Source organism: Heteronotia binoei, chromosome 20 (genome assembly GCF_032191835.1).
Source record: "Heteronotia binoei isolate CCM8104 ecotype False Entrance Well chromosome 20, APGP_CSIRO_Hbin_v1, whole genome shotgun sequence".
NCBI classification, from domain to species: Eukaryota; Metazoa; Chordata; class Lepidosauria; order Squamata; family Gekkonidae; genus Heteronotia; species Heteronotia binoei.
In genome coordinates, this window is record NC_083242.1 from 38,466,012 (window position 1) to 38,490,950 (window position 24,939).

General features: G+C 56.9%; 2 protein-coding genes across 3 annotated transcripts in view; both read left to right on the forward strand.

The window, feature by feature from the left end:
- Positions 1-465: 465 nt before the first annotated feature.
- Positions 466-11,746, forward strand: TFAP4 (transcription factor AP-4). Of its 2 annotated transcripts, XM_060260908.1 has the most exons (7): positions 466-560; positions 3,331-3,496; positions 5,277-5,375; positions 5,547-5,717; positions 6,123-6,230; positions 6,803-6,961; positions 10,430-11,746. In XM_060260908.1, exons 1-7 carry the CDS (start codon positions 472-474, stop codon positions 10,583-10,585), a joined length of 948 nt encoding a protein of 315 aa, XP_060116891.1. In that variant the 5' UTR covers positions 466-471; the 3' UTR covers positions 10,586-11,746. The 2 variants fall into 2 exon arrangements, with proteins under 2 accessions (XP_060116891.1, XP_060116893.1); XM_060260910.1 differs by lacking the exon at positions 6,123-6,230 and having other exon boundaries at positions 467-560; positions 10,430-10,789.
- Positions 11,747-14,662: 2,916 nt separating this feature from the next.
- The window catches only part of SRL (sarcalumenin), a 28,290-nt gene continuing 18,013 nt past the window's right edge, over positions 14,663-24,939 (forward strand). The window contains exon 1 of the mRNA XM_060260660.1: positions 14,663-14,732. Coding sequence (XP_060116643.1) covers positions 14,663-14,732 — 70 coding nt within the window. The remainder of the gene's footprint in view (positions 14,733-24,939) is intronic.

A 24,939-nucleotide genomic window follows, 5' to 3' on the forward strand; every position in this document is an offset into this window, starting at 1 on the left:
GGTGTGCCCCCCCCCCCTGTGGCTCGTTTCCCAGCGGGGAGCAAACCGGAGGGGGCCGGGGGGGGCTTGCATCCTGCCGGGAGGCAAGGCGGGGGGAGCCGTGCTGGAGGGCTTGCCAGGCGGGGGGCGGCGGTGCCAAGGCATCAGCTGACGGGGCGCATCACGGGGAGCCGGGGCGCAGGGGGCGGCGGCAAAGAGTCCTTTGTTGACATGGGCCGGCGGAGGCGGCGCCGGCGGGAGGGAGGGAGGGAGCGCTGCGCTCGCACCAGCTGTTTCCCGCCTTGCGAGGAGGAGGAGGAGGAGGAGGCGAGGAGCGCCGGGCGCACACGCAGCAACCACCCCGCCGCACAACGCGCGCACCCGCACACACTCCCGCACCCGCGCGCACCCCGCGCTCGCTCCCGCACCAGGCGCAGGCCAGCCCGCCCGCCCGCCTCGGCTCCAGGGGCGCGCCGAGTGCCCGGGCCGGGCATGGAGTACTTCATGGTGCCCGCGCAGAAGGTGCCCTCGTTGCAGCACTTCAGGAAGTCCGAGAAGGAGGTGATCGGCGGCCTCTGCAGGTAGGCGCCACGGCCCCCCCTCCCCGGGCGTGCAAGCGGCGGGCGCCAGCCGGAGCACGTGGGTCTGTTTGCAGGCCACGCACAGCGGCCGCCCCGGCCATGCTGCTCCCGCGCCTCCTGCTGCGGCTGCGGCTGGGGCAGAGCGGCGGGCCGGAGGGGCGGGCGGGCGCGCACAATGCAGCCTCGCTGGCCTGGCCTGCGCCCTCGCTCGGCCCGCCTCCCTCCCCCTCGCTCGGCCCGGCCCGGCGGCCGCGTGGGGCGGCTCGGGGGGCGGCGGGGTCGGGCCTGGCCTGGCGGTGACTGTGCAGCCTCCGGAGGGGCGGGCCTTGCCTTGCCTGGCGCCGCGGGCTGCCGGGACATGTAGTGCTCGGCGGGCCCGGCCACGCTGCCGCTGCTCGGCACAAAGGCCGCCGCCGCCCGCCCGCCCGCCCGCCTCCCTCGCTCGGCCGCATGGCGGGCCCCCCGCCGGTCCTCCTCCGCCCCGCCCGAGCACGGCTGCCCTGCAGGCGGGAGGCTTGCCCGCCACCCCCCCCCCGCAGCGCCCCTCTTTGTGCACGGCTGGGGGGGGGGGGTCGCGGACACGTGTCGGGCCAGGGAGCCCTTCGGAGAGGCTGCGGGGACCTTCGGCTCTTTCTGGCCCCCGCCAGAGGACCACGTGGCCTCGGAGCAGCTGCAGCCCGCCGCCTCGCCCGGCCCAAAGATGCCTGGGGGTCGCCCCCGCGCACACAGCTGCAATTGCGTCCGGTCCCACAGCTGGCCCCGAAGGGGGGAGGAAGGCCCTCCGGCAGGAGGATGGCACGCCTAACCTCCCCTCCCACCTACAGCCGGGGCAAGGAGGCCCCAGGTGGTTCCTCCAGGGCACAGCGGGAGTGGGGGGGCCAGGACAGCCGCTGGGTTGTGAATGCCCCCCTCGCCCACCTTGCGAAAGGGCCTCCTGGCTCCTCCAACCCGGGCCTGCCCTTCCCTTGCCCTCCCGAGGGGGCCTCTTTGGCCTGGCCTGGAGGGCCACAGGTGGGCACGCACCACTGATGCTCTGGATCTCGCCACAGCAGCACCCGGTTAAGGGGGGATATTTAACCTTCTCTCCCACCTAAATCAGGTATCTTCGCCACTGGGGGGGGCAGGTTCCAGGGCAAAGGGCTGGGCAGGCACCCCCTCCCTCCCTCCTGTGCTTTAGGAAGGGGGGGCGGGGTTGCAGGAGGAGAGGTTGCCACCTTGCATTCCCCCTTTGATGGGGTCTGAGACCCAGCTTCATCAGCAAGAGCGCTTCCCCCTTTTTCTTTCTGCCCCACTCCTCTTGGCACCTTGGGGTGTTAATTCAGCATCCCATCTAGTGGAAAGTTCCAAAGAAACTCTGGAAAACTCAAACGCTTTGGGTTATTCTGGCCAGGGTACCTACTGCTGAAGAGCCAGGAAAGGAAGAAAGAAAGGCTGCCCTCCCCACCCCCAGGCAAAGGTTGGACTAGATGACCCTGGAGGTCCCTTCCAACTCTGATTCTCTGAGTCCCCTCCCCACATTAGGAGAGCGGTTCCTTTTACATCTTGTAATAATAAGAGTCACGGTGTCTAGTCATGTTGGTGTGACACAATAGAATACAGGTGAGAGCCCAGCGACCCCTTTAATCCGAAGACGTGTGCTCGCACCTGAACGCTCGTACCTTGAGTAAAACGTTGTTGGGGTTGAAGGTGCCACTGAACTCAAGCTTGGTTCTGTAATAATCTGTTGTCATAGGTATGCCTTTTTATTGCAGGGGGCTCATCTTATAGTCACAGTTTATCTTCGTTTTGAGTAAATCCAGGCTTCTGAGGCCCAAATTTCTTCCTTATGAAGAAGGCAGGGCAGCGGGCATTCTGTGGGCATTCCGTGATGATGCCACCTACCTTGGGCAGGTGTAAGTTTGAAGCTCAAAGCTGCTGGGTTAACTTGAGGCCACAGGAGTAGGAAATTTGATGCCGTTTCATTGACTGGGTGTTTAATGGTTTTGAATTTAACTGAAGGGGAGAAATGGTGGCTCAGTGGTAGAGCATCTGCTTGGTTAACAGAAGGTCCCAGGTTCAATCCCCGGCATCTCCAAAAAAGGGTCCAGGCAAATAGGTGTGAAAAACCTCAGCTTGAGACCCTGGAGAGCCGCTGCCAGTCTGAGAAGACAATACTGACTTTGATGGGCCAAGGGTCTGATTCAGTATGTTCTTCATATGATTTTTATGTTTTCATGAGTTTGTATATTTATTTGAGAGTCGCCTCAAAGAGATGGCATGCAAGCGTTTGGAATAAGTAGAAGTCCACGAGAGCAGTGGTTCTTGGATGAAATCTTCTGAGGTGCTATGGGAGGCTTCTGGACAGCTGTGGGTCACGCTGTGGGGTTCACAAGCAGGCATCTTGGCCTCTTTGCTCCTGGGGGTGGGGGTCAGGTCTCTATGGGGGAGGAGGTTTGGCCTGCCTGAGCAAAGGAGGACATGGGCTGAATACCCAGAACGGGGTGGGGGGGGTGTTCGTTTTCAGGGTGGCAATTAGAAGCTGAAGCCACTCAGCTCAATCGAGAATATTCCCATTTCAAATCAAGCTCTCTAGAAACCGCTGATTAGCTGGAGGCTGGCTGCAGGAAGCGTCTTCACATGTGTGCACCCCCCCCCCCAAAAAAAAAGACCTAGAGCCGTGTCTGAGGGCCTGGCCTTGCTTCTAGTTGGGGGCAGCTGCCTTTCAGGGGTCCTGCTCTGGGGTTCAGCCGGGGGTGGGGTCCAGTTTCTGACCCGCTGGCCTCCTCTGCAGCTTGGCCAACATCCCTCTGACCCCGGAGACGCAGCGGGACCAGGAGCGGCGGATACGCAGGGAGATTGCCAACAGCAACGAGCGGCGGCGCATGCAGAGCATCAATGCCGGCTTCCAGTCCCTAAAGACCCTCATCCCGCACACGGATGGGGAAAAGCTTAGCAAGGTAAGATAGATGCAGGGAAAGGGCTGGGTACGTAAACGTCTCTGCTCCCTGGGAATGTGCGGAGATGTGTCTGGCGATGCTCCAGAGGTGAGCCTCTTGCGCTGTAGAATTTGAGCATGCCCCGCCTTCCGTGCTGATAGGTGCTTGGTGGGGCATTCTCTGTGCTCAGTGTACTGCTTTGTGAGCCATCAGGCCCCTTCTGGGCAGAGGCGCCCAGTTGCCGTGGCTCTCTGGGGCAGAGGAAAGAATGGGCCGATTTGGCCTCAAAAGAGGAGCTGCCCCCAGCGTGCAGCCAGCTGAATGGTGCCTTGGAGTTGTATGAGCCTCATTTCTGTGGGACCTCCTTCCAGGTTGTGAGGAGAGTCTGTGGGGTGTGAACTGAAGGAGACTGACCAAGAAAGAGATCTTGGGGTCGTGGTAGAGAGCTCACTGAAAATGTCAAGACAGTGTGCCACCGCAACAAAAAAGGCCAACACCGTGCTGGGAATTATTAGGAAGGGAATTGAAAACAGATCAGCCAGTATCATAATGCCCCTGTATAAATCGATGGTGTGGCCTCATTTGGAGTACTGTGTACAATTCTGGTCACCGCACCTCAACAAAGATATTATAGCATTGGGAAAAGTGCAGAAAAGGGCAACTAGAATGATTAAAGGGTTGAAACACTTTCCCTGACCCGTTTGGAGGTCTTTAGCTTGGAGAAATGAGGGGTGACATGATAGAGGTTTACAAGATTATTCACAGGATAGAGAAGATAGAGAAAGAACTATTTTTCTCCCTTTCTCACAATACAAGAACTTGTGGACACTCAATGAAATTGCTGAGCAGTGCTGAGCACCCAAAGGATGATTAACACGTGGAATTCACTGCCACAGGAGGTGGTAGCTACAAACATAGCATAGACAGCTTCAAGAGCAGAGATCCATCAGTGGCTATTAGCCACAGCTTATTGTTGGAACTCTGTGTCTGGGGCAGTGTGGTGCTCTGTCTTCTTGGTGCTGGGGGGGGGGGCACAGTGGGAGGGCATCTGGAGTTCTGGCCGCACTGTTGGACCTCCTGAGGGCACCTGGGGGGTTTTGGCCACCGTGTGACACAGAGTGTTGGACTGGATGTGCCATTGGCCTGATCCAACATGGCTTCTCTTTATGTTCTTATGTCTGGGGCAGGGATGCTCTGTATTCTTGGTGCTTGTGGGGTGGAGGCACAGTGGGAGGGCTTCTAGTGTCCTGGCCCCACTGACTGACCTAATGGCACCTGGTTTTTTGGCCTGTGTGACACAGAGTGTTGGACTGGATGGGCCATTGGCCTGATCCAACATGGCTTCTTTTATGTTTTTATGTCTGGGGCAGTGATGCTCTGTATTCTTGGTGCTTGGGGGGCAACAGTGGGAGGGCTTCTAGAGTCCTGGTCCCACTGATGGACCTTCTGATGGCACCTGAGTTTTTGGCCTCTATGTGACACAGATTGTTGGACTGGATGGGCCATTGGCCTGATCCAACAGGGCTTTGTCTCTTATGTTCTTATAAAAAAGCCTCTGCATGGTGGGCAGAAGGTCCCGGGTTCAATCCCTGGCAGCAGTTCCAGCTAAAAGGATCAGGTGGGGGATGGGAATTGCCTGAGGCCCAGGAGAGCCACTGCCTATCTGAGCTTGACGGACCCCAAGTGTGTGTGGGGGGGCTGGTTCAGTCCATGTGGGGTGGCACATGGGTCCTCTGCGGGGGCCAGGTTGCAGAAGGGATGGGTGCCGCTTTCCCACCGCAGTGCCCCTTCTCTCCTCCAGGCAGCTATCCTCCAGCAGACAGCAGAATACATCTTCTCTCTGGAGCAGGAGAAGACCCGGCTGTTGCAGCAGAACGCCCAACTCAAGCGGTTCATCCAGGTACCCGCAGGGGGGGGGCGCTGTTTTCCATGGGTCTCTTCCTTCCCCCACACTGAGGGGGCAGCAGGGCCTGCTTCTCACTCCCCCCCCCCCAGCAACTGGATGCGAGGGGGCCCCCCATCCCACCCCCCACTGTCCCCCATGGCAGCTGAGCCTGGCTGTACTCTGCAGGAGTTCAGCGGCTCCTCCCCGAAGCGGCGGAGGGCGGAGGACAAAGACGAGGGCATCGGCTCCCCAGACATCTGGGAGGATGAGAAGGCCGAGGACTTGCGCCGGGAGATGATTGAGCTCCGCCAGCAGCTGGACAAGGAGCGCTCTGTCCGCATGATGCTGGAGGAGCAGGTGAGGGCAGGCAGGGGCACTGCTGCTGTGGTGGGGGGGTTCCTTGGCCCCCGGAACACACTTTGGGGGGCTGCTTTTGAGGTTCCCTTTGCACCCGTGGAAGAGGGAGGCAGGGGGATGCCGGAGGAGCCCAACAGCTCCCCTCCGCCAGAGGTCTCAACCTTTCAGTGTAGACCCAGGTGGGGAGGGGCTGTCTTGGGGGGGGGGGTGGAAGAACCGCAGGGCCCGGAGTGGGAGCCGGGAAACCCAGTTTGTGCCAAAACCCCTGAAGGCAGAGATGCCTCCTCTCTGTGGCTGGGAACCTGTTCTTCTCAGCACTGGAGGCTGGGGAGGCGTTGCTGGAGGCCAGCCGCCTGCACCCCCCTTGGGGAGGCTGCATGACCAGGCTGTCCCTGTGGCCGGCAGGTGCGCTCGCTGGAGGCTCACCTGTACCCGGAGAAGCTGAAGGTGATCGCTCAGCAGGTGCAGATCCAGCAGCAGGAGCAGGTGCGGGAGCAGCAGAGCCACACCCAGGTGAGAGCACGAGGGGCCGCCCCTCCAAGCCCCAGGGGTGGGGGGAGGCTGGGGCTGCAGTCCCTCAGGCTGGCTGGAGCAGGAAGGGTGTGGGGCAAGGCACACTGGGAGGGATCCAGAGGAGGCGGGGGGCTTCTCCAGCCGCTCACCTTAGTTGCGCCCGGAGCCTGAGGGGTTGCCTCTCCTTTCCTGTGCTATGTTGGGGAGAAGCCCAATAAAGAATCCACTGAAGTTTCCTTCTCTCTTGCAGTTCTGGCGTCATCTCCCAAGGGGAGGGGGAGGTGCTGAGTGGGTCTGCAGCAAAGTCGAGGTCCCCCTTCTCCCCCCAAGGGGGAAGCACTGCTTGGCCACCTTCTGCCAGCTAAATTGGGGGAGGCCTAGAAACCTGTTTGTAGGGGGTGGGACTTTGGAGGTAGCCATGTTGTCTCTGCCATAGGCTGGCTGCTCTCTTGAGTGCCATGCTTACGCCCAGTGTGTGATTGGCACGTGGTATCGCATCATCCCTCTTTTCGGGGCGCCCAGTCCCCTTCTTGGCTCTGGCTCTTCACCACCTTCTCCTCTCTGTGTTGCAGCTCTTGCCCATGCACGGCCCTCCAGCGCCCACCCACCACCCAACGGTGATTGTGCCGGCCCCGCCACCCTCCCACCACGTCACTGTGGTCACCATGGGCCCGTCCTCTGTGATCAACACTATCTCCACATCCAGGCAGAATCTGGATACCATCGTTCAGGTAACAGGAAGAGGGGTGCCAACAGAAGGCAGGGCCTGCACGGGGAGGGCCCCACAAGGAAGTCTCATTCTGTGCCTTCCTAAAAGTCCAGAAGCCGGCAGATGATTGAGCAAACCCGGTCAGTTGTTGGGGGAAGGAGTGGGGCCCACCAGGCAGGCATCAAGAGGAATTCTGCCTGTGTGCTCTTGGACTGCTGCAGGAATCCTTGGAGACAGAAGTGGGCCTTTAGTGGGAAACAGAAGTGGGCTAGTTTGGTGTAGTGGTTAAGTGTGTGGACTCTTATCTGGGAGAACCGGGTTTGATTCCCCACTCCTCCACTTGCAGCTGCTGGAATGGCCTTGGGTCAGCCAGAGCTCTCTTATCTGGGAGAACCGGGTTTGATTCCCCACTCCTCCACTTGCAGCTGCTGGAATGGCCTTGGGTCAGCCAGAGCTCTCTTATCTGGGAGAACCGGGTTTGATTCCCCACTCCTCCACTTGCACCTGCTGGAATGGCCTTGGGTCAGCCAGAGCTCTCTTATCTGGGAGAACCGGGTTTGATTCCCCACTCCTCCACTTGCACCTGCTGGAATGGCCTTGGGTCAGCCAGAGCACTCTTATCTGGGAGAACCAGGTTGGATTCCCCACTCCTCCACTTGCACCTGCTGGAATGGCCTTGGGTCAGCCAGAGCACTCTTATCTGGGAGAACCGGGTTCGATTCCCCACTCCTCCACTTGGAGCTGCTGGAATGGCCTTGGGTCAGCCATAGCTCTCTTATCTGGGAGAACCGGGTTGGATTCCCCACTCCTCCACTTGGAGCTGCTGGAATGGCCTTGGGTCAGCCAGAGCACTCTTATCTGGGAGAACCGGGTTGGATTCCCCACTCCTCCACTTGCAGCTGCTGGCGTGGCCTTGGGTCAGCCAGAGCTCTCTTATCTGGGAGAACCGGGTTCGATTCCCCACTCCTCCACTTGCACCTGCTGGAATGGCCTTGGGTCAGCCAGAGCACTCTTATCTGGGAGAACCGGGTTCGATTCCCCACTCCTCCACTTGGAGCTGCTGGAATGGCCTTGGGTCAGCCAGAGCTCTCTTATCTGGGAGAACCGGGTTGGATTCCCCACTCCTCCACTTGCAGCTGCTGGAATGGCCTTGGGTCAGCCAGAGCTCTCTTATCTGGGAGAACCGGGTTTGATTCCCCACTCCTCCACTTGCACCTGCTGGGATGGCCTTGGGTCAGCCAGAGCTCTCTTATCTGGGAGAACCGGGTTGGATTCCCCACTCCTCCACTTGCAGCTGCTGGAATGGCCTTGGGTCAGCCAGAGCTCTCTTATCTGGGAGAACCGGGTTGGATTCCCCACTCCTCCACTTGCAGCTGCTGGAATGGCCTTGGGTCAGCCAGAGCTCTCTTATCTGGGAGAACCGGGTTGGATTCCCCACTCCTCCACTTGCAGCTGCTGGAATGGCCTTGGGTCAGCCATAGCTCTCTTATCTGGGAGAACCGGGTTGGATTCCCCACTCCTCCACTTGCAGCTGCTGGAATGGCCTTGGGTCAGCCATAGCTCTAGCAAGAGTTGTCATTGAAAGGTCAGCTTCTGGGAGAGCTCTCTCAGCCACACCCACCTCACAGGGTGTCTGTTGTGGGGGAGGAAGAAAAAGGAGATTGTAAGCCTCTCTGAGATTCGGAGTGGAAGGCAGGATATAATCCAATATCATCATAATATTTTAAGGAAAGCAATGTTTAGGGGGAGTTGGGCCAATTGTAGCTCCTCTCTGTATGTATTTGCATTTGAGCATGCTTTTTTCTCATGGGAGGGAGGTTTTGAATTATCCCATACATGTTCGTCCAGTAAAAAGTGGGACTTGTAGAGAGACCCACAACTGTGCCGTGGATGGCCTCAGGGTTCTTGGGTGGGAGATGATCCCAGCGGAAGCCCCAGGTCCTGCATGTTGAGGCAGGCAATGGCAGATCACCGCTGCGTGTCTTTTGTCTCGAAAACCCTGTGGAGCTGCCACAAGCTGGCTGCTACTTGGTGGCACTTTCCACCTGCAAAGGACAACCCACGTTCTCAGGTGGCCTCTGTGGAGACCTAACTTCCTGACCTCAGCTACTGGGCTGAGAAATGCTGGAGAGCAGGGCTCAGCCAGCAGAAAGGCCTGCGAAGCCCCAGTGTTAATTGGTCATTGACAAATCACTATTTAAAAAAAATGTCCTCTGAGGTGCCAGGAAAATGGCAACGGTGTGGGCAAGTAGCCAGCCAGAAGGTGTGCAAGAGCACCTCAAGGTTTAGTGGTGACTAAAGGGGACTAAATATTAGGAAGAACTTCCTGGAAGTTAGAACAGTTCCTCAGTGGAACAGGCTTCCTCCTCGGGAGGTGGTGGGCTCTCCTTCCTGGGAGGTTTTGAAACAGTCTAGATGGCCATCGGACAGCGATGAGGATCCTGTGAATTTAGGCAGATTCCAAAAAGGAAGGCAGGAAGGGCTGCATTAGTGCTGAGTCCTCGTGGCCCTTTCTGACACACCCAGGGAAATGCTGGGGGCCACTCCGGGGTCAAGCAGCAATTTTCCTCCAGGCCAGTCTGGCCTGGGGTCCTGAAGGGTTCTGCCATCTTCTGGGCCTGGAGCCTGCAGGGGCCACTGGGGATGTATGTGTGTGAGGGAGAGGTATTTGTGAACTTTCTGCATTGTGCAAGGGGTTGGACTAGATGACCCTGGAGGTCCCTTCCAACTCTGTGAATCTAAGGCTGGGAACCCCCACTTCCATCAGCAGCAACACCAGACCTGGCTTGAAAACAACCATAGACTCTTGGAAATGAAAAGAGCATTTCCTTTTCTTTGCTTCGAATACAGTGTTTCCAAATGAAGGCCTTACAACTTAGACTTATAGAGCAGAATCCCAGAGTTGGAAGGGGCCATAGAGGCCATCTAGTCCTACCACCTCCTCCATGCAAGACCAGCCTAGAGCATTCATGACAAGCTCAAAGAGCCAGGGAGGGGGAGCTCACCACCTCTGTAGGGAACGGATTCCGCTGCTGAACAACTCTGACTGTAAAAAAGTTATTCCTGATCTCCAGCCGATACCTTCCCACCCTTAATTTAGACTTAGCTGCCAGCAGGAACAGCTCCCAGCCCTCCTGTAAGTGAGGACAGCCCTTCAGATGCTTAGAGCAATCCTGTTCCCCCTCAGCCTCCTCTTCTCCAGACTGAACATTCCCAAGTCCTCCCAGGGCTTCTTGTTCTCATCAAGCCAAGGCCTTTCAGTGCATTAGTCCATCTCCAGTAAAACCGACCTGGTTCATTCCTCTTGTTTTGTGTCTGGGGTGAGTGGATGGTGGGCCTGAAGGATCCCTGTGTGAGTTCCCGGTCGAGGTGGGGACTTTGAATTGTGGCCTTCTGAGCAAGGTGTTCTGATTGCTGGTGCAGACCTCCCTGGGGGCTGCTGGGGACAGAGCCCTCCCTCACCCGGCTTTCGTTCACTCCTCCCCCCCAGGCCATCCAGCACATCGAGGGGACGCAGGAGGAGGAGCAGCGGCGCGCCGTCATCGTGACCCCCGTCCGGGCGAGCCTGGACAACTCCGACACAGCCTCCGACTCAGAAGCAGAGGACAGTGACGCCATGGATCACAGCAAGGCCGAGATGCCCTGACACCGGCCTGGCACCGGGAGGCGGGCAGGGGGAGGAGAAGAGGGGACTTCAGAGGAGTATGCTGAGATTTTTACAAAATACCATGAAATTCGGGTCTCTTTTATGACCCTTCAATACTGTACATGGAAGCGCTAGAACCTGGGCAGCCGAAGGCTCACCGCTTCAGTTCAGAGCAAGCGGAGCAGTGGGGGCGGGGGGGGCAGAAGGGGGCATTCTCCAGGGGCCTGTCTGGGCGTAGAGGTGGGACAGATCTGGGACCCGTCACTCTGAGGTCACAAACACTTCCTGCAGGGTCCTATGAATTGCCTGCAGCCTTACACTCCAGTGTGGTTCTGAGCCCCAGCCGGTGCGTCCCTTGGAGACATACTTTCAGGGCCTCTTCCCCCCCCCCCCCCCCCGTAGGTGAATTGTTCAAAAGGTGCCACAAAGACAGCCTGCTTGGTGGTGGCCCCTCACGAGGGAGCTCTGGGCTCTCCTGCCTCAGTGTCAGTTCACAGGGACTGGGGGGGGGGGGCTGCTGTCAGACGTGTCCTGGTGTACCCTCCCCCAAGTGAACAAGGAGTGTGTTGTGGCCTTCCCCGCCCCCCTGGCTTCTTCTTGCCCCCCAGAGGCCTCTGCAGCGCAGTGAGACGACCGTTCTCAGGGGTCAGTTCAGGTTTTAGCCCTTTCCACCGTCTGGGAGGGGGTGTCCCGTAAAGATCGCAGTGTCCTGGCAGGGGGGGGGTTAGGCCACGGTCAGCCAGCCTCACTCTTGGGCTCCTCCCCCTCTGGATTGTTCCCTCCTTTTGAAGCACTTAATCCTTTCTGTGGATCCGACGGGTCGCGTGAGCCTTTCTGTTCTGTCAGCGCTGCGTTTCTGTGGTGTCCTCGTCCCCCCCAGCCCCCTCCCCTCCCCTCCCCCAGTTGGGCTGTAGATCTAGGCCAGTGACGTCGTGAGCCGGGTGGTGTTGGTAGGTTCCTCCCCAGCCTCCACTGTTTCTCAGAACTTTCCTTCATTTTGCTTTTTTTTTGAGGGGGGGGGCGGGGAGGGTTTGATTTTTTTTTATAATTTTCAGTTCTTCGTGTTCATTGAGATGCTATTATATTTTGTTAAAAAAGTGGGAAAAAAGAGGCTTGTGCCTTTGTAAAGAAGCAAAATAAAGTTTGTACTTTGTTTTTTAAGCTCTCTGGCTCTGGGGTCTTTGCTCGTTGGGCCTCAGTGTGGGGGGGGGGGGGAGTCAGGGCAGGTTGCCCTTCCCCGGGGTGGGGTGTGGCAGGCTGCTCCCTTCCTATGGTAGCCAGGCTGCCTCTAGGTGGCACTTGCTTCCGGGACTGGCCGTCCACTCAGCAGTGCGTTGGGGCAGCTTCTGGGACAAGAGAGAGTGCAGTTGGAAGCAAGCCCCTTCTAGGAACACCGAGGCACTTCTGGTCCGGCTTCCGAGTGTGCAGGAAGGACTTGAAGGGGCATTTCCCAGTGGCACGTGGCTGGCTGCCTTCTCGCTTCCAGAACAGCCACCCTTGAAACGCCCGACCTGTGGAACAGCCTTTTGAATGTTTCAGGTTCTTTCGGGATGGTTCAGGCAACTGCAGTGGGGGGCTTGTGGGGCTTGGACAGGTTTCCCACAGAGGCTGTGAGGACACCTTTGTCTAGGTAAGAGAGAGAGACACAGGTGGCTGGCCAGTGCCTTCCTCCAGGTAGAAGATACTGGATTTATAACTCTCCCTCCACTCTGAATCTGAGTCTCAGAGCCGTTCACAATCTCTTTATCTCCCCCCCCCCCCCACAACAGACACCCTGTGAGGTTGGTGCGGCTGGGAGAGCTCTGACAGAAGCTGCCCTTTCAAGGACAGCTCTTCAAGAGCTGTGGCTGCCCCAAGGCCATTCCAGCAGCTGCAAGTGGAGTGGGGAATCGAACTCTGTTCTCCCAGATGAGAGTCTGCCCATTTAACCACTATCCTAAACGGGCTCTGTGTGGTTTCCCACCCAAGTCCTGGCCGAGCTGCCCCTGCTGAGCTTCCGAGATCTGACGGGGGTCAAGGTGGAGCCGTGCCACTGCCCTCCCTCGCCAGGGGCTGCAGCCCCAGGAGGCAGGATCCAAGTTCTGGGCCCTTGGCAGAGGAAGCTGACACGGGGGGGGGGGGAGCCATTCCAGGGGGCACATGGCTCCGTGGGCTGCTCAGGCAGCCAAGTTGCTCCTGCCTGTGGGGCAGAGGAAATTTGGGGTCTCCTGTTCTCAGATGTGGAGTGTGAGGGGGGGGGGGCAATGAGAGTCCATTGTCTTGATCCACCAGGGGGTGCTGTTCTCTCATTTTGCGTCAAGTGGGTTGGCACCCAGCAGCCATTTTTCTCTCCAGCATGCTGCTCAAGAAGCACGGGGGGGGGGCTCCCGGAAGGGAGGTGGGGGAGAGCTGCCTGGGATTGGCAGCGGCCCTCCCTCCAAGGCCTCAAGAAGGGAGCTTTGCCCATCCCCTCCTGCCTGCTCCTTTTGACTGGGGATGCTGCTGCCAGGGACTGAACCTGGGACCTTCTGTGTGCCGAGCAGAGGCTCTGCCAGGGAGCCCTGGGGAATGAGAAGAGAAACTCGGGGCGTGCCCTCTTGTAAGGTGTGGGGGCTCTTGGCCTTGCAGGGGCCTCCTCTCTCTCCTGCTCATACTCTAAAGAGCCAGTTTGGTGTAGTGGTTAAGTGAGCGGACTCTTATCTGGGAGAACCGGGTTTGATTCCCCACTCCTCCACTTGCACCTGCTGGAATGGCCTTGGGTCAGCCATAGCCCTGGCAGAGGTTGTCCTTGAAAGGGCAGCTGCTGTGAGAGCCCTCTCCAGCCCCACCCACCTCACAGGGTGTCTGTTGTGGGGGAGGAAGGGAAAGGAGATAGTAAGCCGCTCTGAGACTCTTCGGAGTGGAGGGCGGGATATAAATCCAATATCTTCTTCTAAAGTGCAAAAGGGGCTTCACAAGTAAGTGTCTTCGCATGCCGCTAGCTGAGACAGCCTGCCTCTCTCTCTCTAGAGCCCATTTGGGGGGATGGGGGACAGTAGAGAGTGCTGTCAAGAGGTTGACCCCATAGGATTGTTCTGGCAAGAGCTGCTCAGAGGTGGTTTTGCCATTGCCTGCCTCTGTGTAGCGACCCTGGCTTTCCTTGGGGGTCTCCCATGTAAGCACTAACCTGGGCCGTCCCTGCTACATTTCCAGGCTCTGATGGGAACAGGCTAGTCTGGGCCCTCCAGGTGGTCAGCCCAGCAACCTTCTTTGGTGGTCTCTCCTCCAAGACTAACCAGGGTCAGCACTTCCAGGTGCCCTGAATTTGCATCTTCCCCCCACCCAGCCCTGCCTGCTGATCATGAACTCTCATTCCCACCAGTCCGAGAAGTCCAGCTGGCCAGCCCCCTCTCCCGCCATGCTGACGGGCCAGCCCCACCTCCCTCCTTGATTCCAGAGCAGAATGCCAAGTCCAGAAGAACCTTCAAGACCGGGGTGACCAAACTTATTTAAGATAAGAGCCCCAGAGAATAAACGCCGGATGTCTGAGAGCTGCAAGAAATGAACATCAGGTGTTTGAGCGAAGGAAAGACGGAAGATAGGTAGATGGGGGGAGGGAGAGATAGAAAGAAAGAAAGCAACTTCTCCAAGCCATGGTTGGCTTGCTTTGGAGAAGTGATGCAGAGAGAGAAAGAGGCCCTGAGCCATGCTTCGGCTACCCCTCTTCAAGACCAGGTGAGCCGGATCTTGTCCCATCTGGGCAGCTAAGCAGGGCCAGCCCAGGAAGTCCACTTCTGTGTGTCTCTTGCCTGGGGTCCTCTGTCCCCCTCCTCCCTCCCTCCCAGCCCTGCGGTGCCAGGCGCCCCCTCCTCCTCCTGCCCTTCCCTGCTCTCCCTATTTGGGGCCTGGTGTGTCCGGATGAGTGACACTTGGGCCGGAGGGGCAGGGAGGGGCTTGTGGGGCGGCTGGCCGGGCTGCAGCAGGCACCAGTTGTTCCGGGCCCTGCAGCCAAGCCAGCTGGCCGCCTGCTCCTCCTCCGCAGCCTCTCCGCGACCAGGGGGGTGGTGGGGGTGGCTATAAGGAGCTGCGTGGAAGAGAAGAGACCTGCTGGCGGCCACCATGAGGGGCCCGGGGCTCTTCTGCTGCTGCTGTTGCTGCCTGGCCCTGCTGCTGCTCCTGGGGACGGCAGGTAGGAAGGAAGGAAAGAAGAAGGGCCCCCTCCCCAGGGAGGGATCTCCCCTCAGGCCTTTGCAGCTGACCACCATTGAGGTTGCCAGAGCCCAAATTGAGAGGGGGAGGAAGTCCCAGGTGGGGCACACAGCCCAGGGCTGGCGTGAAGGGGGACAGTGGAGGGAGGGCATCGGTGGGCCTTCTGTAGCTGAGCGCAGAGCAGGGGTGGGGGGCGCTTCTTCCGGGCCATCCTCTGAAAGGGTGCAGTGGGTGCAGGAGGAGAGCGAGGGGGGGGGGCTGTGGTCCTCCAGCAGGACAGAAAGGAGGTGGCCTTCCCAGAGGCTTGCCAGCTCCCCCCCATTGGCGGGGCAAGGGCCCGCTCTCTGGCCAGTGCTCTCCGCCCAGCTGGCTCTCTCAGCCTGCCAGTGGTCCCCTTGCTTGCCCTTGAGTTAATTCGGTCTTGCCGGCTGCCCTGGCGGGGCTCCTCCATGTGGCCGACTGCTGCCCAGTGGCTAAGTATGGAAACAGGCATGAAACTGGACCCCCCTCCCCGCCCCCCCCCATGGGCTGCTCAGCTGCTGCTGCCGCCTTCTGGCGCTGCCCCCCCTCCCAGGGAGGGAGTCATGCTGCCACCCTGGATCTCCTCCTTTTAAGGACATCCTTTCTCATTTGGGAGGACAAAAGAGCCCCAGCGGCCCAGGGCTCCTGCCCGCTGGCTGCACCCAGCCTGGCAGGGACAGGGCAGGGCTTGCTTCCCCTTCCCACCTGGAGCTTGGTGCCCATCACCCAGGCATTGTGCAAGAGTTCTGGGGCTCAATGCCCAGCCTCAGGCATTCTCGCCAGGATGGCATTTGGCACGCCAGCGCATGTGCAGGAGGAGGCATCTTTGCCCACCCAGCCTTCCTTCCCAACCCGGCAGGCTCAACACGGGAGGGGAGGGAGAAGAGGCTGAGCCCTTCGTGGCCTGGCGTGTTGTAGCGGGAGTGCTGCTTTCCAGAGACTGGGGGGGGGGGCATTGCTAGGCAGGGCTGCGGAGGGAGAGGGCGATGGGGGTGCAGAGTTGGCTGGAGGAGCTTCCAGGGTCCCCCCACCACCACCTGGGCTGTCTTCTGAGGCTCAGAGCGGGCTGCAGGGAGGGGGGCTGCTGGAGCGTTGCTTCGTGAGCCCACGTGGGCATCTCTTTCCCTGGGTGGACGCCCGGTCAGACAGGCAGTCTCTCTGGGAAGAGGCCAGCACAGTGCACTCCTGAGGAAGAGCAGGAAGTCTCCATTCTGCCGCCTTGCCCCCAGGGGAGGTGGGACAGCTGCTGGCTGTGGTGACTACAGGAGGGCTGGTGAGAGGAGGTGGCACCATTAATGGCCTCAGTCCCTTTGCTGGTGCTCTGGGGCAGCTGGGACCATGTGCCACGGGAGTGCTTTGGAATCCTTGGGGGGCCCCCCTCTCAGCCTTCGCCAGTCCTCTTCAGACCCCAGGGCAGCAGCTCCTGCACCAGGAGGAGTTTCCCCCTGCAAGCCTCTTCTCCTTGCTTGGCACCAACACCGCTGGATTTGCTTTCCCCCAAGCATCCAAGAACCTGGAGCCCCCCAAGTGCTCTGGCTGTATGAAGGCTCAGATTGGGGGGGGGGGGCAGTCTTCATCATGGCCTGGAAGGCGCCAAGACACAGCGAAGTGCCACCTGATGTCTCTCCCTGGACGGGGAGGGGGCAGTGCTCCTGTGTGACGGGCCCCTCTCCTCCCCATATTTTTTGGGGAATCTTGATGCTGCCTTTGGGAATGAAAGTTCTCCTTCCCTTTATGGGAGCTCCGCTGGTCGGTCTTTCCTCCAAGACTGATGCTTGTCAGTGCATCCGCAGCCCACGAGTTCCTCTCTTGTAAATGTCATTGTGAGAAGTGAGAAAAAGATGTGTTGGTGTTTTCCCTCTGGCTCAAGGAAGGGTCAACAACTAGTGGCCCTGAGGTGGTCTTGAGAGGGGAGGGAAAAGAGCCGAGGTGGGGTTGGCTGGCTGGAGTCTTTCCTGCAGCTTCCAAGGTTCAGCAGGGGAGCTCTGGACCTTTGTGAGAGTCCCTTCTCCCGCCCTGCTCACACCCGAGAGTCAGCTTTGACTCTCCTGACACCAGTGCTTTCCTGCTCTCTTGAGATGAGCTTGCTACTGTCCAGTTCCTTCCTTTTATCTCTGAGAAACACCAGCACACACCTGCATGTTCTCTCCGTCTCTCTCTCTGGCGTGCTGCCCTAACAGAAGGAAGCAACATGGGTTGTGCTGCTGGTCCAGACGTGGGCAGAGACTGGCCTAGGGTGGGCAAGGAGAGCAGCTTCCTCCCCACAAGCTCCGTTTTTGTTCCAAATCTTACCACCCCACCCCCACACACCATTATCTCCTTCTGCTATGTGGCCACTGTTGCTGAGGGAGTGGATGCCTGTGGAGGGGGGGGGGGTGCACAGGCTGCCCTATGGGGTATACGTCTGTGTGTGTGTGGGGGGGTGTCGTTCCCTTCTGATTGGCCACAGGAGATTTGAATAGCTGTGCAGATATTCAGAACTTTTGCTTTGTGCAGGTGGGCAGTGCCTGAGCAGGAGAGGGTGGCAGTGGCCTGGAGGAAGCTGGGGAGGGGCTCTCTTTGGAGAGCTTAACCCCAAGGGCTGGCAAATCCCTCCCCCCAGGTGTGGAGTGAGTCCATTCTTCAGGGAGACACACCCCGAGCAGGCATTTCCCTGGGGGTACCAGCCAGGGTGACCTCCTGTGACTCAGCAGAGATTGGTGCAATTCACAAGCTCCAGCAGGGGAGGGGGGAAGTCTGTGGGCTCCCCTCTGCTGCTCAGCACCGCAGGCCAGCCTTTCCTCCCCAGAACTGGAGGGGCTAAGACCTCTTTCTTTCCCAGGGAAGCCCCAGGACAAGGACAGAGGCCTTCTGTGGGCAACTGGGCTTCTCCTTTTGAGCCAGGCCTGGCACTCCATTGAGTGCCCTGTATCTGCCCTGCAGGGCCCTTCCGTGGGAACAGCAACAGTTCTGCCTTGGCACTCCCATCCCCCATGAGATAGCAATGCTGTTAGGATTTTAGAAGATGATGACGATACTGGATTTATATCCCGCCCTCCACTCTGAATCTCAGAGTGGCTCTCAGTCTCCTATTTCTGCTTCCCTACCCCACAACAGACACCCCTTGAGGTGGGTGGGGCTGAGAGAGCTCCTACAGCAGCTGCCCTTTCAAGGACAACACTGTGAGAGCTATGGTTGACCCAAGGCCATTCCAGCAGCTGCAAGTGGAGGAGTGGGAAATCAAACCTGGTTCTCCTAGATAAGAGTCTGCACACTTAACCACTACACCAAACTGGCTCCACTGTCTGAAGTCAACGATGATAGGTAGTGAATCAGATTATGATGTTTTTATTGTCTTAAATGTAATTGTTTTATTGATGTTTTCTATGAATAAATAAATTAACAAACATAAGAGAAGCCATGCTGGCACAGGCCAATGAGTCATCCAGCCCAAACCTCTGTATCACACAGTGGGCAAAACTTAGAGGCCATCAGGAGGTCCACAAGCGGGGCCAGAATTCCAAAAGCCCTCTCACTCTTGCCCCTCAAACACCTGGAAGACAGGGCCAGGGCTGACCCTGCCACTGGGCAAATTAGGCAATCGCTGAGGGCGCTGGCCTTTTAGGGGCACCAAATTGGGTGCCCCCCCATGTGACTCAGTGTTGTTATCAGAGTAGGGGGATGGGCGCCAGAAGTTAGCTTTGCCTTGCGTCTGGCCCTGGATAGAGCATCACTTGCCCAGACAGAGAGTACCATCTTTCTCTACCTTGTGGCTAATAGCCACTGATGGGCCTCTGCTCCGTGTTTATCCAATCCCCTCATGAAGCTGGCTATGCTTGCAGCGGCAGTGAATTCCATGGGTGAATAGCTCTTTGGGTGAAAAAGTGGGTCGTTTCTGGGTGGCATGAAGTCCTGGGTGGCTATTAGCCACAATGTGTGTGTGTGTGTGTATGTATATATATATATATATATATATATATATATATATATATATATATATATATATATATATATATAACATTTTTTGGCCACTGTGTGACACAGTGTTGGACTGGATGGGCCACTGGCCTGATCCAACAGGGCTTCTCTTATGTTCTTATGTGACACAGAGTGTTGGGCTGGAGGGGCCATTGGCCTGATCCAACAGGGCTTCTCTTATGTTCTTATGTGACACAGAGTGCTGGGCTGGAGGGGCCATTGGCCTGATCCAACAGGGCTTCTCTTATGTTCTTATGTGACACAGAGTGTTGGACTGGAGGGGCCATTGGCCTGATCCAACAGGGCTTCTCTTATGTACTTATGTGACACAGAGTGTTGAACTGGATGGGCCACTGGCCTGATCCAACAGGGCTTCTCTTATGTTCTTATGTGACACAGAGTGTTGGACTGGATGGGCCATTGGCCTGATCCAACATGGCTTCTCTTATGTACTTATGTGACACAGAGTGTTGAACTGGATGGGCCATTGGCCTGATCCAACAGGGCTTCTCTTATGTTCTTATGTGACACAGAGTGTTGGACTGGATGGGCCACTGGCCTGATCCAACAGGGCTTCTCTGATGTTCTTCTGTGACACAGAGTGTTGGACTGGATGGGCCACTGGCCTGATCCAACAGGGCTTCTCTTATGTTCTTATGTGACACAGAGTGTTGGACTGGATGGGCCACTGGCCTGATCCAACAGGGCTTCTCTTATGTTCTTATGTGACACAGAGTGTTGGACTGGAGGGGCCATTGGCCTGATCCAACAGGGCTTCTCTTATGTACTTATGTGACACAGAGTGTTGAACTGGATGGGCCACTGGCCTGATCCAACAGGGCTTCTCTTATGTTCTTATGTGACGCAGAGTGTTGGACTGGATGGGCCACTGGCCTGATCCAACAGGGCTTCTCTTATGTTCTTATGTGACGCAGAGTGTTGGACTGGATGGGCCACTGGCCTGATCCAACAGGGCTTCTCTTATGTTCTTAAGTGTGACACAGAGTGTTGGACTGGATGGGCCACTGGCCTGATCCAACAGGGCTTCTCTTATGTTCTTATGTGACACAGAGTGTTGGACTGGATGGGCCATTGGCCTGATCCAACAGGGCTTCTCTTATGTACTTATGTGACACAGAGTGTTGAACTGGATGGGCCACTGGCCTGATCCAACAGGGCTTCTCTTATGTTCTTATGTGACACAGAGTGTTGGACTGGATGGGCCATTGGCCTGATCCAACAGGGCTTCTCTTATGTACTTATGTGACACAGAGTGTTGGACTGGATGGGCCACTGGCCTGATCCAACAGGGCTTCTCTTATGTTCTTATGTGACACAGAGTGTTGGACTGGATGGGCCACTGGCCTGATCCAACAGGGCTTCTCTTATGTACTTATGTGACACAGAGTGTTGGACTGGATGGGCCACTGGCCTGATCCAACAGGGCTTCTCTTATGTTCTTATGTGACACAGAGTGTTGGACTGGATGGGCCACTGGCCTGATCCAACAGGGCTTCTCTTATGTTCTTATGTGACACAGAGTATTGGGCTGGAGGGGCCATTGGCCTGATCCAACAGGGCTTCTCTTATGTACTTATGTGACACAGAGTGTTGAACTGGATGGGCCACTGGCCTGATCCAACAGGGCTTCTCTTATGTTCTTATGTGACACAGAGTGTTGGGCTGGAGGGGCCACTGGCCTGATCCAACAGGGCTTCTCTTCTGTTCTTATTTGACCCAAAGTGTTGGACTGGATGGGCCATTGGCCTGATCCAACATGGCTTCTCTTATGTTCTTATGTGACACAGAGTGTTGGACTGGATGGGCCACTGGCCTGATCCAACAGGGCTTCTCTGATGTTCTTCTGTGACACAGAGTGTTGGACTGGATGGGCCACTGGCCTGATCCAACATGGCTTCTCTTATGTTCTTATGTGACACAGAGTGTTGGACTGGATGGGCCACTGGCCTGATCCAACAGGGCTTCTCTTATGTTCTTATGTGACACAGAGTGTTGGGCTGGAGGGGCCACTGGCCTGATCCAACAGGGCTTCTCTTCTGTTCTTATGTGACCCAGAGTGTTGGACTGGATGGGCCATTGGCCTGATCCAACAGGGCTTCTCTTATGTTCTTATGTGACACAGGGTGTTGGACTGGATGGGCCACTGGCCTGATCCAACAGGGCTTCTCTTATGTTCTTATGTGACACAGAGTGTTGGGCTGGAGGGGCCATTGGCCTGATCCAACAGGGCTTCTCTTATGTACTTATTTGACACAGAGTGTTGAACTGGATGGGCCACTGGCCTGATCCAACAGGGCTTCTCTTATGTTCTTATGTGACACAGAGTGTTGGGCTGGAGGGGCCACTGGCCTGATCCAACATGGCTTCTCTTATGTTCTTATGTGACACAGAGTGTTGAACTGGATGGGCCACTGGCCTGATCCAACAGGGCTTCTCTTATGTTCTTATGTGACCCAGAGTGTTGGACTGGATGGGCCATTGGCCTGATCCAACATGGCTTCTCTTATGTTCTTCTGTGACACAGAGTGTTGGACTGGATGGGCCACTGGCCTGATCCAACAGGGCTTCTCTGATGTTCTTCTGTGACACAGAGTGTTGGACTGGATGGGCCACTGGCCTGATCCAACATGGCTTTTCTTATGTTCTTATGTGACACAGAGTGTTGGACTGGATGGGCCACTGGCCTGATCTAACATGGCTTCTCTTATGTTCTTAAGTGACACAGAGTGTTGGACTGGATGGGCCATTGGCCTGATCAACAGGGTTTCTCTTATGTGACACAGAGTGTTGGACTGGATGGGCCATTTGCCTGATCCAACAGGGCTTCTCTTATGTTCTTATGTGACACAGAGTGTTGGACTGGATGGGCCATTGGCCTGATCCAACAGGGCTTCTCTTATGTCCTTATGTGACACAGAGTGTTGGACTGGATGGGCCACTGGCCTGATCCAACAGGGCTTCTCTTATGTTCTTATGTGACACAGAGTGTTGGACTGGATGGGCCACTGGCCTGATCCAACATGGCTTCTCTTATGTTCTTATGTGACACAGAGTGTTGGACTGGAGGGGCCGCTGGCCTGATCCAACATGGCTTCTCTTATGTTCTAATGTGACACAGAGTGTTGGGCTGGAGGGGCCATTGGCCTGATCCAACATGGCTTCTCTTATGTTCTTATGTGACACAGAGTGTTGAACTGGATGGGCCACTGGCCTGATCCAACATGGCTTCTCTTATGTTCTTATGTGACACAGAGTGTTGGACTGGAGGGGCCGCTGGCCTGATCCAACATGGCTTCTCTTATGTTCTTATGTGACACAGAGTGTTGGGCTGGATGGGCCATTGGCCTGATCCAACATGGCTTCTCTTATGTTCTTATGTGACACAGAGTGTTGGACTGGAGGGGCCATTGGCCTGATCCAACAGGGCTTCTGTTATGTTCTTATGTGACGCAGAGTGTTGGACTGGATGGGCCACTGGCCTGATCCAACAGGGCTTCTCTTATGTTCTTATGTGACGCAGAGTGTTGGACTGGATGGGCCACTGGCCTGATCCAACATGGCTTCTCTTATGTTCTTATGTGACACAGAGTGTTGGGCTGGAGGGGCCATTGGCCTGATCCAACAGGGCTTCTCTTATGTTCTTATGTGACACAGAGTGTTGGACTGGAGGGGCCATTGGCCTGATCCAACAGGGCTTCTCTTATGTACTTATGTGACACAGAGTGTTGAACTGGATGGGCCACTGGCCTGATCCAACAGGGCTTCTCTTTTGTTCTTATGTGACACAGAGTGTTGGACTGGATGGGCCACTGGCCTGATCCAACATGGTTTCTCTTATGTTCTTATGTGACACAGAGTGTTGGACTGGATGGGCCACTGGCCTGATCCAACAGGGCTTCTCTTATGTTCTTAAGTGTGACACAGAGTGTTGGACTGGATGGGCCACTGGCCTGATCCAACATGGCTTCTCTTATGTTCTTATGTGACACAGAGTGTTGGGCTGGAGGGGCCATTGGCCTGATCCAACAGGGCTTCTCTTATGTTCTTATGTGACACAGAGTGTTGGACTGGATGGGCCACTGGCCTGATCCAACAGGGCTTCTCTTATGTTCTTATGTGACACAGAGTGTTGGACTGGATGGGCCACTGGCCTGATCCAACAGGGCTTCTCTTATGTTCTTAAGTGTGACACAGAGTGTTGGACTGGATGGGCCACTGGCCTGATCCAACATGGTTTCTCTTATGTTCTTATGTGACACAGAGTGTTGGACTGGATGGGCCACTGGCCTGATCCAACAGGGCTTCTCTTCTGTTCTTATGGGTATGCAAACGAGGTATGTGTTGGGGGGCGGGCTGCTCTAGTGACTGTCTGCTGGGCCTCTGTGGCTATTGCTGGAAGTGCAGTTTCTCTATGGCAAGTGGGAAAGAGTCAGACACGGCGGCCTTTTCACCCCCTGGAGCCCTCCAAGATGACTTCCATTGCTACCTATTAAACGGTGCCGATGTAATTTCAGAACAGCCACTGGTAACAATTCTAAACACAGCACCAAAATAAACAGCCTCCTTCCATTTTCCCAGGGTTTTCTTTAAAGGACCAGCCCGGTGAGTGTGTGAAACCCCCAAAGGGTGACTGTTGCCAGCAGAGGTTTATTCCCCTGATTTGTAGCCCTCCTTTCTCAAAGAACTCCAGTCAGGGACACACAGCAGTGAGTCACCACTGTCCACATAGGGTTGCCAGCCTCCAGGTGGGGCCTGGAGATCTCCTGCTTTGACAACTGATCTCCTGCTGGCAGAGAGCAGCTCCCCTGGAGAAAACGGCTGCTTGGAAGGGTGGGCTCTGTGGCAGTGCCATGCTGAGGCCCCTCCCCTCCCCAAACCCCGCCCTCTCCCAGCTCCACCCCCAAAGTCTCCAGGTATTTCCCAACTCAGACCTTAGTCCACCAAAGGGAAGGGACATTCAGTGACAAATGCATCAGGAGAGTAGAAATCTCCTAGATTAGGAAGAGCTGAGAAAGACAGATGGTTCTCTTCTGTGCCCCAGGAGGGCAGAGCTGACCAGGCAGGCCTGGGAAGAGTGTGCCCCACTCGGCTGCCCCCAGGAGCTTCTGAGGGAGGTGTGGGTCTCCAGGCCCTCTGCCGCTGCTGGGGCTTGGCTTGCCAGCTCTCCCGCTCAGCTCAGGATAATCCAAGAAGGCTGTCTTCCTTGCTGCCTCCAGAGAAGCTCTGAAGCCCCCCCCCCCCCCCCCCCGGGCAGAGTCCTTCCCTTTCAGCAGCTCTGGGTGTTGCCTCTTGGGAGGGCAGGTGAGCCCACAGCCTGGCCCAGAATCCCACTGTGTCAACCCACACAGAAGGACTTTTATTCTGGCCTGTAAAAAGTTGCATATGATGAACTTCCAGCATAATGTGTGGGTGGTATCAGTGCAAGAGAAAACAGGGAGTGGATGGAGATGTGGGTATCTGCATTTGTATTCCCAGTGGATTTAAGCACAAACAGACTGACTTCTCCATCCTGAGAGGAAAGTGTGGAGTGGTGCAGGGATCCTGAGTGTTCCTCAGAGGGGCAGGGGGGCTGCAGCAGTGGGGGGCTGCTGTGTGTGTGGACAAATTGCACCCCCCCACACACAAGTAAGGGAGGGAGGGAGGGAGCTGGCAGATGCAGAGACTTCTGGCTTGACTGCTGCCCTGAACAAGCTCAGGTGGCTGCTCTTGTACAAAAACAGTGAGTCTCTAGCTGGATTGAGGCCGAACTTGGCTTCCCTTTCCCCTTCCGTTGCCCTGCCCAGTCCTTCGTGGTCCTGCAGGCTGGCCATCTTGCGACACCTCCCCCACCCCCCGTTGCAATGTGGTGCTCTGCCTTCCTCCTTCTGGCTGCCCCTAAAACGGCATCATTTCAAGTTCCTGTAGGGCCAGCGCAGAACCTGGCTGTGTGGCGTCTGTATGACCTGTACCTAGAACCAAGTTTGAGCCTGCATGACATGTACCTAGAACCAAGTGCATGACAGCTTCTGCCCAGAGTTGAACTTGGGGGGTCCCAAAGGTGCCACTGGACTCACCCTTTGTTCTGCAGTCACGTGGTGTGACTCTTCGGTCTTAGCCGCATGTGCTTCACTGGGACAGCTGCAGCTCTGTCAGTGGTAAAGGTGGTGAGGGGGCGGTCTGTGGCTCCATACAGTGTGAAAAGAGCTAAG